The 12,886-nt window shown below is 37.6% G+C and overlaps 1 protein-coding gene across 1 annotated transcript; it reads right to left on the bottom strand.

Moving 5' to 3' along the window:
- Positions 1-322: 322 nt before the first annotated feature.
- On the bottom strand, positions 323-12,087 carry pde6b (phosphodiesterase 6B, cGMP-specific, rod, beta). The gene is made up of 23 exons (XM_037692217.1): positions 11,929-12,087; positions 11,532-11,843; positions 9,763-9,915; positions 9,187-9,276; positions 8,935-9,075; positions 8,772-8,846; positions 6,730-6,794; positions 6,514-6,580; positions 6,370-6,417; positions 6,140-6,289; positions 5,823-5,966; positions 5,502-5,567; positions 5,172-5,321; positions 4,978-5,085; positions 4,703-4,812; positions 3,142-3,229; positions 2,936-3,036; positions 2,711-2,818; positions 2,578-2,641; positions 2,413-2,487; positions 2,114-2,197; positions 1,777-1,930; positions 323-439 (listed from the first exon to the last, which is right to left on the bottom strand). The coding sequence occupies exons 1-23, from the start codon at positions 12,085-12,087 to the stop codon at positions 387-389; spliced, it is 2,565 nt and encodes an 854-aa protein (XP_037548145.1). The 3' UTR covers positions 323-386.
- Between the last annotated feature and the right edge of the window lie 799 nt (positions 12,088-12,886).

Below are 12,886 nucleotides of genomic sequence, written 5' to 3' on the forward strand. Positions count from 1 at the left end.
AGCTGGACATGGGCACCAGTGACCCCCACGACCCAAAAATGAAGAAGCGAGTAAAGATAATGGATGAAGTCTTTTCACGTGATTCCATTGTTCTTCAGTGACATCATTGAATTATGTCTTGCTTTAATTCAAACCAAAAGTGCTTCATCTTCTCTTGAAACAAAGCCTCATTTATTTTTTTTATTAACAACATTCTTTTTTAGGTTTTTTAATAATTGATTCTATTTTCAGGTCTTTGGATCAACCTAAATGATTCTGTCATGTCATTGATTCAGACATTTGATTCTTTGGCGATCAGTCTGTTGTGTTGACTGTGATTCTCAGACCTTTGTGAAGTTCCTCCATCTTAAACCCCTATTTACACATTTATAGCCGAGTGTGTGGTCTCAGCACACGGAGCAGGTCTTGGAGCCTTCACCACTGGGGTTGTTTGCAGCAGCTATTGGACAAATTAGAAATAAAATATATGAATCAATTTAAATGAATCAAGAACCCACTGCAGTCAGGACTAAATGTTCATCTTTAACTTTGGGATTATTTCAAAATGTTATTTCAGCTTACATGCATTCATCTGAACAATAATGTCAATTCAATACGTTATGAAATTCATATGTTCAAAGTTAACAATGAAAATACTTTATAGTTAGTCATTATTCCTTTGCATATTAACCAGAAAGTTTTGACACAATTCAACAAGCGTTTGAATTCTTTGCCATTTAGCTTCTGATACTGGAAGAACTGGTAAAAATCCAATAAATTAAATACCAGAGCAAAGTTCACTTCCTTTGAAAAGGACTTTCAGGACTTATGAAGGCCTGTTGAGATGGTGTTGAGGTAAAGCAGCCGACATGGGACCAGAAAGTCGCAGGTTCGACTCCCAGCCATGCCCACATATCGTGGTTTCTCTGAGCAAAGCACCTAATCCCTAATTGCTCCCCAGGCGCTTTCAGCTGCCCACTGCGCCATCTGGGTGTCTCACGTGTGATGGGTTAAATACAGAGAACTAACTTTGTCATTGTATAGGAACATACAATGATGACAACACATAGCAACATTCAGTCCTAAATCCATTCGCTTTCTGCAATCTCCAAATTTAACTGAGGGTAAAACAGTCCCAGATTATAATATTGCCATCCTCATGCCTTACAGCTAGCAAATTTTTCAACAAAAAAAAAAAGCCTAAACTGTCATCATGTCAACTAGGTCAAAGGTTGAGTATTTACAACATTCAGCAACACTAACTTAATAATATGAGTGTTTTTCCTTGTTTGAATTTGATTTTCGTTAGGATTATTTACCGTATTTTTCAGACTATAAGGCGCACTTATAATTATTAAATTTTCTCATAAATCGACAGTGAGCCTTATAATCAGGTGCAACTTATGTATTAATTCTGGTTGTGATTACTGACCTAGAACTGATTTTATGTGGTTATTGTGAATGAGCTGAATAAAGCTTGACTTATCTGACTGTTTTGTTTCGCTTATTGCGCCTTATAGATGAAAACAGACCTGTTCATTGATATTGCACCTTATAATCCGGTGCGCCTTATAGTCCCAAAAATATGGTATTACCTCAATATTGCCACAACATTCATTTTATATGGTCTTTGGTGGTATGTGGTGTATTCATATGTGGCCTTCAAAATCTTTCAAACTAATAAATGCACATATAACGTGTTATTACAATGGAAACATTTTAAAGTTCACCAAGTGAGACAGCGCCAGGTATTTTCTGCAACTGTGAATAAAAAGTGATTTTACAGGAGCACCATACCTTTGGCTTGTGCTGCCGCTCCTTTAGCAGCCTTCGCATCCTCTATGGCTTTCAGTTTCGCCTCGTACTCTTCCTTTTTAGCGTTCCACTCCTTCCTGTTGTTAATAATACCATCCAGCATAGGTTGGATTTGTGGGTGGAAGCGAGAAAACTCCTGTGTCGGTTTTTTCAAGAAAAAAAAATGTTTTATGCAAAGGCAAAAAGATAATTGCAAACGTCTGTCCAACCCCAAAATTTTGCACTGAAACCAGAGTTGGAAAGCTACAAAAGACAATAAAGACTAGAGTACAACACGCAGTGCTTTGAGTATACATGAACATTTAATACTATACATTACCTTGTAGACAAATGTGCAGACAAAGTCAATAAAACCACACTGTAGCTTAGGAAGCTCTGCCGCTTTGTTTCTATCCATCATAGGCTGATGAAAGAGAGAATTAAATCATGATTTGTCATCATTTATTAATCCCATAATTTAGCCTCATGGCTTCACTATCTCAAATGATCTCCATCCCTCTGAAAGACCTTGCGGTAATTTAGTTTTTTAGAAATTATGTATGAATTTACTAAACTAGCTAATTGGTCAGCTACAGATACTTGAGAACAATTTATTTTTATTCCAACTTGCTGACTTACAATAGGTTGTTGTTCCAGTACCGTCTTTTCCAAATCACCCTGCTCCCAAAACTCTGCAGCCACAGACAAGGCAACCTAGAAGATACAAACAATTATCCACCTTTGACCAGCTTTTAAGTCGCACGCCATTACTTATTGGTCGTTTGTTAATTACGTATGCCTCACCTTGCTCTGCACTTCCCAAGGCTTTGTAATAGCTGACAAGTCACATGCTGTCATCATCATGGCCCTGAAGCGATGAAAAAGTTCCAGTTTCAGTAAAAGCACGGCGTCAATAAACACAGTTTGTTGAACTCACATGACAATCTCTTTTCTGGTTGTTTCTAAAGACATGAATTCCACCCATTTCTTCTCATCTTCATATGTATGTCGAAGGTCCACAATCTTTTGGAACATGGTTCTCTTTCTGAGACGGTGCAAGAAGAAGAAAAAAAAAAAAAAACATTTTATTGTTTTCCTTTTATGAAAAGCAAGAGCCGAACAAGTGAACAAACTTGGGAAGGAGATGAGAAACCTCACTGACTTGAAATAAAGAGCCAGATCGGTGGCGATGATGGCGATGTCCGTGAGATGAATCACATGATCTACCTGCCGCCTGTTAAGGTTCTGGTAGATGTTCAGTGACTGCAGAAATATGGAGGCAGAGGTTGGCGTGCCATATTTAGGGACTGTAAAGTTGTGGACATGTTAAATTTATTATTTTATTTATCCAACTTTTTTTTTTTTTACCTCATCAGCCAGAAGGAACTTTCCAAACTCTAGATGGTGTCGTTCCAGGATGGAGGAGCCGTGTAGCTTGGCCAAAGGATTACCAGACCTGTTGTAGTAAACAAAGTCCTCAAATTTCAGTTAGTTTAATCTTAAGATCAAACATTTTTCAGTCAGGTCATCTGGACAGTTTCTTTTTTTTTGTGCTGAAACATTTCGCCTTGGATCCAGAAGGCTTCATCAGTCAAGGAAACACACACCACAAAACTGATTCTTCCCCCAACAGCTTACTCCAAAGTGGAACAAACCAGTTATGTTGGTGCTAAGACGGTCTCTTTGTCATGCCCCCTCCTCCATTGCCAGCCCTCTTCCTTGTTGACAGTCGTGTCAAACTGGTTGAAAAGGGACTCGCCAGCATGTTGGAAACGACCTTGGAGGGGCTTGTAAGTACGGACTGGTAGAATGCACCCTAATTTGGCCATTTCGGAACTTGAAAATACCAGTAGAACTCAAGGCTGACAAGAAAAAACAGTCTGTCTGAAGAAAATCGATAATTGTGGCTTATCTGAATCTGACTCCCCTGGTTGGCCTCGAAAACAGGCCGTCATATCAATTTCTCCTGTGAAATAAGCTTCATCTATTGCGACCCCCCGAGGCTTGTCAGAACTTTGCTAAATGACCATCATCTTATCAGGACTATGGTCTATCTGGAAGTACTTCATGGACTACCTTGCTGTGAAATGCATACGTAACGTGTTTATAAATGTGCTTGCTGGCAGAGTTTTTTTGATGTTTTAAATCGTGTCCTGATAGGACAAGGTGTGAAGAGATCTTTTTTGTAATGCCACTATCCTATCCTCATGGATTTTCCCCCTTTTCTATCTAAAAAAGTATTCTGAAAAGGATAAGAGGCCACGCTCCAGTAGCAGCAGCTACGTGCACTCTGCCCATCTTTCGGGCGACTGTACGAACATATTTTTGCTGTATCTCAGTACAATGATAATAAAGCTTATTCTGATTCGAATTTATGACATTGGTAGCCTTGTTTTCCTAAATGTAGCCACCAGTTCTTTTGGTACACTAAAAAAGTGCACATAAACACATTTTGTACAACGAGCAGCACAGCTTCTTTCTAAATAAAAGGCTTCAAGGAAAAATTGTTGCTGACTGTTGCTGATTTAGCCCTAACTGAAGTGTTTCATTGACACTAACTAAGCAGTACAACAGCCTAAACCCAACTAGGAAGATGCAAAGTGTTTTTACAGTGAGTTTCATTCAACATAACCAAGAAGTGGTGATTTTTTTTTTCTGTAATAGTTGTAAGATCCTGATTGATCTGGGTTGAAGGAACTGCATTTAACTGTGCTATTCACCCACCCCTTCCAATATTCTCTTTTATTAAGAGAAAGATTTGGGACTGATGTTGACTCCAAAGATGAAAATGCTTATGAGTTGTATTTGACGAACATAATGATAGTTTAGTTTGTCTGCAGTCAGTGGTGGTTTACCTTTAAGGGTCATATTAAAGAGGATTAAAAATAATCTATTAGATTGTATCAATTACAGGACTGATTCCACTTACTTGACCTGGTACAAGTTGTTTGTCCCCCTGTGGTCAATATCATGCAGGAAGCCAGCAGTAATCATAGCCATCACCTCCAGGTCAGTGTAGTATCGCTTCAGATGTCCTGTCTGATTGTATAAAGGCACACAAACGATCCAAACAAAGAAATGTCTACAATTTAGAAACCAATAATGATCATGTTTATTTTTAGGTTTTTGCACACAGAAACTAAAACTCAATAAATTATAAGAATCTATTGGTATTAGAGGTAATTACGAAGAATAAACTCATACTGTTAGTAGTGTAAACATGGTCTGCCCCACGTTGAATCCATGACGCCAGTTGTGGTACGTGATTTTTCTGTAGCCTTTACTGATGGAGTACATGAAACGAACCAGCACCTGAGAGGAAAACAGAGAACTGATTTCCTGAAGCCGATTTACACACAGTTAGAAAGAAATGCTGCATACCCGCAGGTCCACATTACCTCTTGTGGGATCTGGAACTTCTTGACCACGCCGACCTCATAGTACATCTGGATCCCGCACTTCACCAGCTCCATCTCTGTGCAGTTGAAATCCGAAAAGCGGAACTCATAGATCTCAAATTTCTTGATGAGTGGAGGCAAGTCCTTTTTCTGAAAGACGGGTGTGGAAAACAAAACACGAAGACGATTTAAAAAGAACAGACCTTAACAATACTAGAAAATGGACATTTCTGATAATAAAAAAAATCTTAAACGCTTAATTTTACTCTTAGAACTTTGACTTTCTCTTGTTTTCCTAGTACAAAAAACTTGGAAACCCAAGGGCAATACCAGGATTTCAAGAAGCTCCTCTTCTTCACACTCTTGGGGTTCACAGCCGTAGATATCTCTTGTGTTCTACAAAACATGGAAAAAAACAAAAAAAATAAATGTTACATAAAGAGTTGAATCATTGAAACTTACCAAAGCATATGGACAAATCAGAAATAGTAAGTGAATGCTCTGAAAAAGGATTTTAATGAAAGAAAATGAGAAAAATTCAGACTTTTCCAGTAGAACCAATGTGTTTCTGCTGTGTTTTGATGGTTAAAAACCCCTGTTTCACTAATGGATTAGTTATTTTATTTTTTAATTCAAAAGGGCAGTACTGACCAGAATATCCTGAATCTCATCATCTCGACATTTGACGTGGTAGAGGACCATGTTTTGAGCGATGTCCTTCCGGTTCTCGAGCTTGTTCATTTTGTCGTAAGTGTCCGTGTTCAGAGCTGACCACCCCAAAAACTGAGTCAAAGCCTAAGAATCAGAGAAATAAACCTTATACTTCTGTAACTGTATTGGGGCACAATAATTCACAAACCAATGTTAAGCAAGTTCTACGCTTTATCTGTAAAAATAAGGGAGTATGAGTAGATCAATCATTTGTTCCAAGGATAAAAAAAGTATCCATCTGGTCAGATTAATGTTACCTCCATGAGCTGCTCATCTTGATCATCAAAAGGTTTTCCATCTTTTCTGTTGTAAAAAGTTGCCACGCCAACTATTTCTTCCCTTTTGTTGACAATGGGGAGCGACAGAACGTTTTTTATGGTCCAGCCACTGTCGTCCAACGCTTCTGTCTGTGGCGAAAAGAGTAAACTCATGCTGTATGTTTCTATGAAAATCTTGGGGCTACTAATGGTAAATAACTTTCTCTTGCCTGAAACTTAAATGTCTCATCAGCAGCTGCATTCATAATGTTACAAATCTGAGGAGCAGAAAGAGAGCAGGAGGATCAGTGTATGTATTTATGGGATCTTAAATGATTCTGATGCTAATCGTGGAGAAATGAAAGGAAACCCACAAAACCACTCTCAGCAACGTAAGTGGGCAGGCCGCTGCTCAAGCACCAGTGATCTGCAGGTGGATTTCTGTGTGACAAAAGAGCAAGATGCCAGTTAGCAGCTGTGACCACAGATTGCATCTGAAACATCATTAAATCACTTGTGAATTAGTGCAAACACTGGTTCCCGTCTTGAATAAATCAAATTCTCACACAAATAAAAGTGGTTTTGCTTACGGTATTACTTTGATCTCTTCTTTTCCATGCAAGATGTAGTCAATCACTTTGTAGAAATGTATCTCCTACAAGAGGAATGAATGTGAGATTAGACACAAAACATATGTTAAAATGAAAGAAGCATCCCTTGACGGAATGCATAACATCCGCCATCTTGGCCCCTGCCAAAAGGTTTAACCAAAGATCATGTTTAATAACTTATTGTTTGAGTTTGTGTTGGTGATGACAGCTAATTCTAACTCAGTATCTGTAAAACTGACCAAGTTAGAGGCACGTTTTAAAAGTTTAATGAGCTTAATTTGCTGTAGTGGCCATCTTGAATCCATATTTGTACAATAATTTCTGTCTGAGAGTTGCATTAAAATCCATCTTGTGGTTTGTGAGTTATTTTAAATTGTGTGTTTTGGCAAAAGTGGTCTGTGATCAACTGAAAGAATTTTTAGAAACAATCTTTTCAGTCAAGTTTTAGAAAGCAGCACGCCACTGCGACTTGTGCTCTAAAAGTTTGAAATGATGTGTTTGAGGCACTGAATTCTAAAAATGGTTTGTTTTGAACTGTTTATTGATTTATCCAAGGCGTTTTATACGGTGGATCACAGAATCCTGTTTAATATCCTTCTCAAACTGGGCATCTCCAAAGAAGCATCTTATTGGTTTTGTAGGTTATTTGGCAAATAGGACATAATGTGTACAGATGGCTGGAGTAAGCTCAAGTTTTCTTTAAGTAAAAAAGGGTGTAACCCAGGGCTCTGTCTTGGGACCCATCTTATTTACACTTTACATTACTGCACTGTGTGAAAATTTGCAAAACGCCTCCAACCACTTTTATGCTGATGATTGTGTAATTTACTGTTGTTCTAGTTAAATTGCTCAGGCATTTAAATTCTTACAGGCTGCTTTCGATGAGGTGCAGATTCCTCTTGAGAAACTAAAATAAGTTTTACAACGCTGATAAATCTAAAATAATGTTGTCGTTTTGTTGGTTTTTTTTTCTTCTAATTTGTCTGTCCCATTGGAGAATATCCCTCTAATAAAAACTGTCCAAGGTAAAGTTAAGAGGGTCTCAGTTATAAGTACCCGGGCTTAATTTTCAACGAGGAGCTTTCTTTTAAGATGCATGTGAAGCACCTAATCTCCAAATTAAGGGTGAAGCTCGGGTTCTACTTCAAAAACAAATCATGTTTCTCCCTTACAGCTAGGAAGCTTTTGATCACAACTTTGCCACTACTTGACTATGGCGATGTTGTCTATGTGTGCTTCAAACAGTTGTCTACAGTCATTGAATCCATTGTGCATTAAGATTTATTACTATTTGTAGCTATCTTACTCATCAACGTGATCTCTGTCTTCAAACCAGTATAATGTCCCTGTATAACACAATATGTACACTGGATGATTTTGGTGTACACGTTTCTTATTGGCCTGCTTCCACATTATTTATGTACTCTTATTCGAAGAATGGACAGTAGTTTTGCTTTATGCTCTAAGGATTGTTTGCATCTTTATGTTCCTCGTGTAGGAACAGAAAAGGGCAAGAAAGCTTTTAGCTTTTATGTCCCCTCAGCTTGGAATGACTTGCAAGCTGAATTACAGCTGTCAAAAATGTATTACTTTGAGTGCTTTTTGTAAACTTAAAAAAAAAAAAATGGATATCTTGTCACCAGTGCCTGTGTTTCAAATCTTAAATCACCATTGTTTTAAATTATTATTATTACAACCATTGCCTTTTACTGTCATATTGTATGCTTTTATATATTTCTGAAGTCCTATTCTGTTATTTTGTTACTTGTCTTGTTGTTATGACGTGTGCTGCTGCCTTTTTTTGGGGGGCCAGGTCACCTTTGTGAAAGAACTCTTGATCTCAATGTTTTTTTAATCTGGTTTGATAGAGGTTTAATAAAAGTAGATAATAATAATAAAAATTGGCGACATGCAAGCAAATGCATGGTAACCTGCCTTTCATGACAGCGGTTGATTATGAATGTATTACAAAACAGAGTATGGATACTAATAATGCTAAAGATTTAAGCAAAAGAACGTACCCTGCCATCTGGAGTGACAGGGCCCGTGTAAGGTGGCTGCTCTCCCATCAAAACAGGCCAGACGTCAAAAAACTCCTGGAAGGCGATGGCCATCAGTCATTACTTTAATGGTAATGATCCACATGCTAAAATTAAGGCTAAATAATTAAAAATGGCACTCTACCTTTTCCTTTGTCATGTCTAGTAAACCCACGGAGTAGCGGTCACAGTTGAGGTAGGCTCGAACCGTGTACAAGGCTTTGTGAAACTGTCGCTCAATGTCCGTCAGCTCTTCAAACACCTTGTTAGCAGACCACAATAGCAGCTAGGAAACAAAACAAAAAGAGAGCTAAGTAATAGCAATAATCTACAAACAGTGATGACATATTTCTGGATTTGTACCAGAAACTTGGAACAAGAAGAAAAGCTTTGATACCTGTCCTTTACGTGTCTCGCAGTTGTGGAGGTAACTCAAGTGGAAGATCTTTAGGTTCAGACAGGCAATTTTCAGGTATTTTAGAAAGAGCTGCAAACACAAACCAGAAAAAAAAAAATACAAATTGCAACCAAATCTCTAAATGTATAACATTTATTTAACATTTAAGACTTGGGCCCACGTATTTAGTATGCACTATTTAAGTAAATGCTTCATAATTATTCTTCATATTGGTTAATTAGATATTTTTCTAATTGTTTACATGCAAATAGAACTTGAGGTTTTAGGAAATAATATTATACAGAACACTTTTATATTTCTTTGTCTCTTTGTTTTGTCTTTGGTGCTAATAAGAGAATTTCAGGATATTTTGTTTTGATCATCTAAATGATATAGCATATATCTATATGAGACAATATCTATATCATATATCTATATGAGACCGATATATCTATATGAGACAAAGTTATCTCAGTACTTTAATCTTTAAGGCAAAGGGTTGGCACCAATTTCCAATTTAATGATAAAAGCTCATTTTATTTTGAGGTCTCGGCCTTTTGCATTGTATCCACTCACATCTTCATCCTCTGCAGTGAAATGCGGTCCTGTGGTTTTGTTCAGAGCCATGATCACTGCCACCATGTCCTTGCCGTTGAGGATGGGCGAAGCCAGAACGTTCCTGGTCTGGTATTCAGTAAGTTCATCTACAAATGAGCTGAAGTGCTGACTCTGAACAAGACAGAAAGTACAGACACTAACGTGCATGGAAATGATTATTTTCAAATGCAACACAGGTTTTTAATAGTGTTATTGCACAGCAGGTCATTTGATGTGCTAGCATCACAATTATGAATCTAAAGGTCATGGCTGATTTTAATTTGAAACTATCTTTACATTTCAATAGACGTAGAAAACCTTACTGTGCCTCATTATGAACGTGACATTTGAAAGTAACGCCAACTAGTTTTGATCTGTTTTAGATTCCTGCTGACTAAATGCCAGAGGCGTCTAATCCACAGTTACAACAGAGGCTGATGGGATCTGAAAATAAAAGGATTAAGTCTGATAAGGGGATATGCACCCACACTTGATCAAGTCCACAGCAGCTATGTTACTGGTTTACAACCAGTTGGTTTTGGTTAAAATGTGTATGATTCATGAAAACATGCAGATTAATTGAGAGCATGGTAAAAACTTTAGCTCAGGTGTACAAATAGCATCTCAATATGCACACCTTTAAAGAGAAGGTTCAAATCTTTTAAAGTGGAAGGGCCGTGAGCACTTAGTATCTTACCTGCTGCAGATAACTCTTTGAGCAACTTCAGTTTGGAGAAATTAAGTTTTAATTCTGACTAAACAGAAGTGGAGCCGAGATGAAAGATCCACGCTGTCTTGAAACAGCTCCAATCTCAAAATTTTCTTAATAATAATTACAAATCCTATTTTATGACTCTTTAGACTGTTACAAGTTTCATCATATAATACGATTCTTGCCAAAGATTCCCCAGACTTCCTGTGCTTTCAAAAACTCTAAAATTCTATATTTTATATTCTACATCAATGAAAGATTAAAAAAATAAAAATAAATAACATATGCATAAACTTCTTTACAAATGGTAGATTTGAATTGTTTTAGAGTAGCAGCAACATTCAAACTAGCCATTAGCTCATCAATTTGATTAGAGTTAAAATCTAATTCTCCAAATTAAGACCATTCACAGAGCTAAGGAAGATATTGATTGTCCATAACCTTTCCAACAAAATCCCTCTCCAAAAGATCTGAACTATTATTTTAATCAAACAGTGTTTTAAACTTAGGCTTTTGTTACCAAAAATCTTTGTACTTTGATTTTACCGCTGCACTTTGTTGAATACTTTCTCATATTTCATTTTGTAGATCAAATAAATGTAATTGTAACTACTTTTTAGTAAAGATAGTGTCTCTGTACAGCATTGCAAGCGTGAACTCTTATTTTTTCACGTCCTGTAGAAGAATTAAACTATTCAGATCGTGTATTTTGCTATGATTGTTTTGCCTTTTTGCCTAAAAAAGTGATTTTATCAGCAAGATTGTACTTTAAGCCAATTCAGCCTCTGGTTTCTGTAATTTATCAGGTAGAAAATAATAATAATAGGTTATACTTAAACAGTAGTTTAAAATACTGTACAGTATTAGACCTAGCTAGTAGCTGTCCCCTAATGGTAATATCAGGAACTGCCATTGCAAACATGTCTAGACATACTTAATATCTGCACCCCATTCATTCATCCTCTTAAGCTCTTCCTCATTAGAATAACTCGTTTGCTCTGACTAACCAAACCCAAGCTGCCCTGCTTCTCTTTACCTCTTTGACATTTTTGATGTTTACAGTCTTCTTAGTGAGGGCCACATTGCCAACTATTCCCATGTCCAGTGGGTAGACAATCTCAGAGTCCGGCGGCACCACGCAGTCCTCCAGCACCGAGTCCTTGCTGACGTTGAAGAGCCTCGTGGCGAGCTCGCCGATGCCGTTGCGCTGCCGGTACATGAACAGACTGCAGCGGTCAGCGTGGATGAGAGCGCTGAGCCTCTTCAGGATCTTGAAGACCACTTTTTCCATGTTGACGTTCTCTTGCATGTCTTTGATCAGGTCGTACATTATTAGGCTTTCTTCGACCTTGGAAAAGAGATTGTGTAAACCCCGTTAAGTGATTTTGCGTCCGTGTTTGTTTCAACAAATCAAACTGAAAGGTGTCGTTTACCTGAATTAGTTCCTGAAAGTGGCCGAAGTCGATCTGTTTCTCCTGGAGTCCTGATGCCTTTGATAAGGAAGAAGGGCTCATCTTTTTGGCAAAGTACTTTCGAGCAAACTCAGGATTCTCCTTAAGGAATTTTTCCACATCTTCTTTTTTTGCACCCATGATGGTTCCTTCTCTCTTCTCTCCTGTCAAATGTCCCTTGTCTGCTCCCTCTTTGGCTCAGCGATGAAGCCCTTGCTGGGTCCAACACAGCTCTGAACGAGCTACCTCCAAATTCTCCAGCAAGAAACTAGAATTTACCCAGACAAAATGTACACTCAGATTACCTTTTCCATCTGCTTTATAACTTGAAGAAAGAAACACATCTTACCAGAGGGATAAATGGGGACACATTCGAATGCAGGCAAAATATATATATATAATCCCCCCCAGTGTTAGTCGGATGAGCAGTCTACAAGAGGGAGATCCCTGAGACAAAGGGTTGAATCCAAACAATCCCTCAGTCATCAGATAGGGCTGAAGGTTAGCAGGGATCTGCCTCTGCTAAACTCATCAGCTGACCATGGAGTAAAGTACATGTGGGCCAAAGGATCCCGTGTTCATCGATTCATTCACACCATTATCTGATCTTACCACCAAACCTGTAATCTATGGGGTGTCGTTTGTAAAGTTACACAGTCAAAAATTAACTGCAATATTTTGGTTTATTTAGCCTTTAATAAGAAAAAAAATTGTTCTTTTTCAAAGTCATATTTTCACCATGTTATTCATACATTAATAAATGTCATAGTTCACAACTAAATATTTAATTTACAAGCTAAATATTTAGTTTGCAAACTAAATGCTTCACTTAAATAACTTAACTTAATGAAAATGAGTCCCCAAGGCTCAAAGGGATTAACCTGTATAAATAAAGGTTGAATGAAAACTTGCACGTTAAATATTTAGTTAGTAAACTAAA

The sequence above is a fragment of the Nematolebias whitei genome, chromosome 18, assembly GCF_014905685.2.
Source record: "Nematolebias whitei isolate Nwh7 chromosome 18, NemWhi1, whole genome shotgun sequence".
NCBI lineage: Eukaryota > Metazoa > Chordata > Actinopteri > Cyprinodontiformes > Rivulidae > Nematolebias > Nematolebias whitei.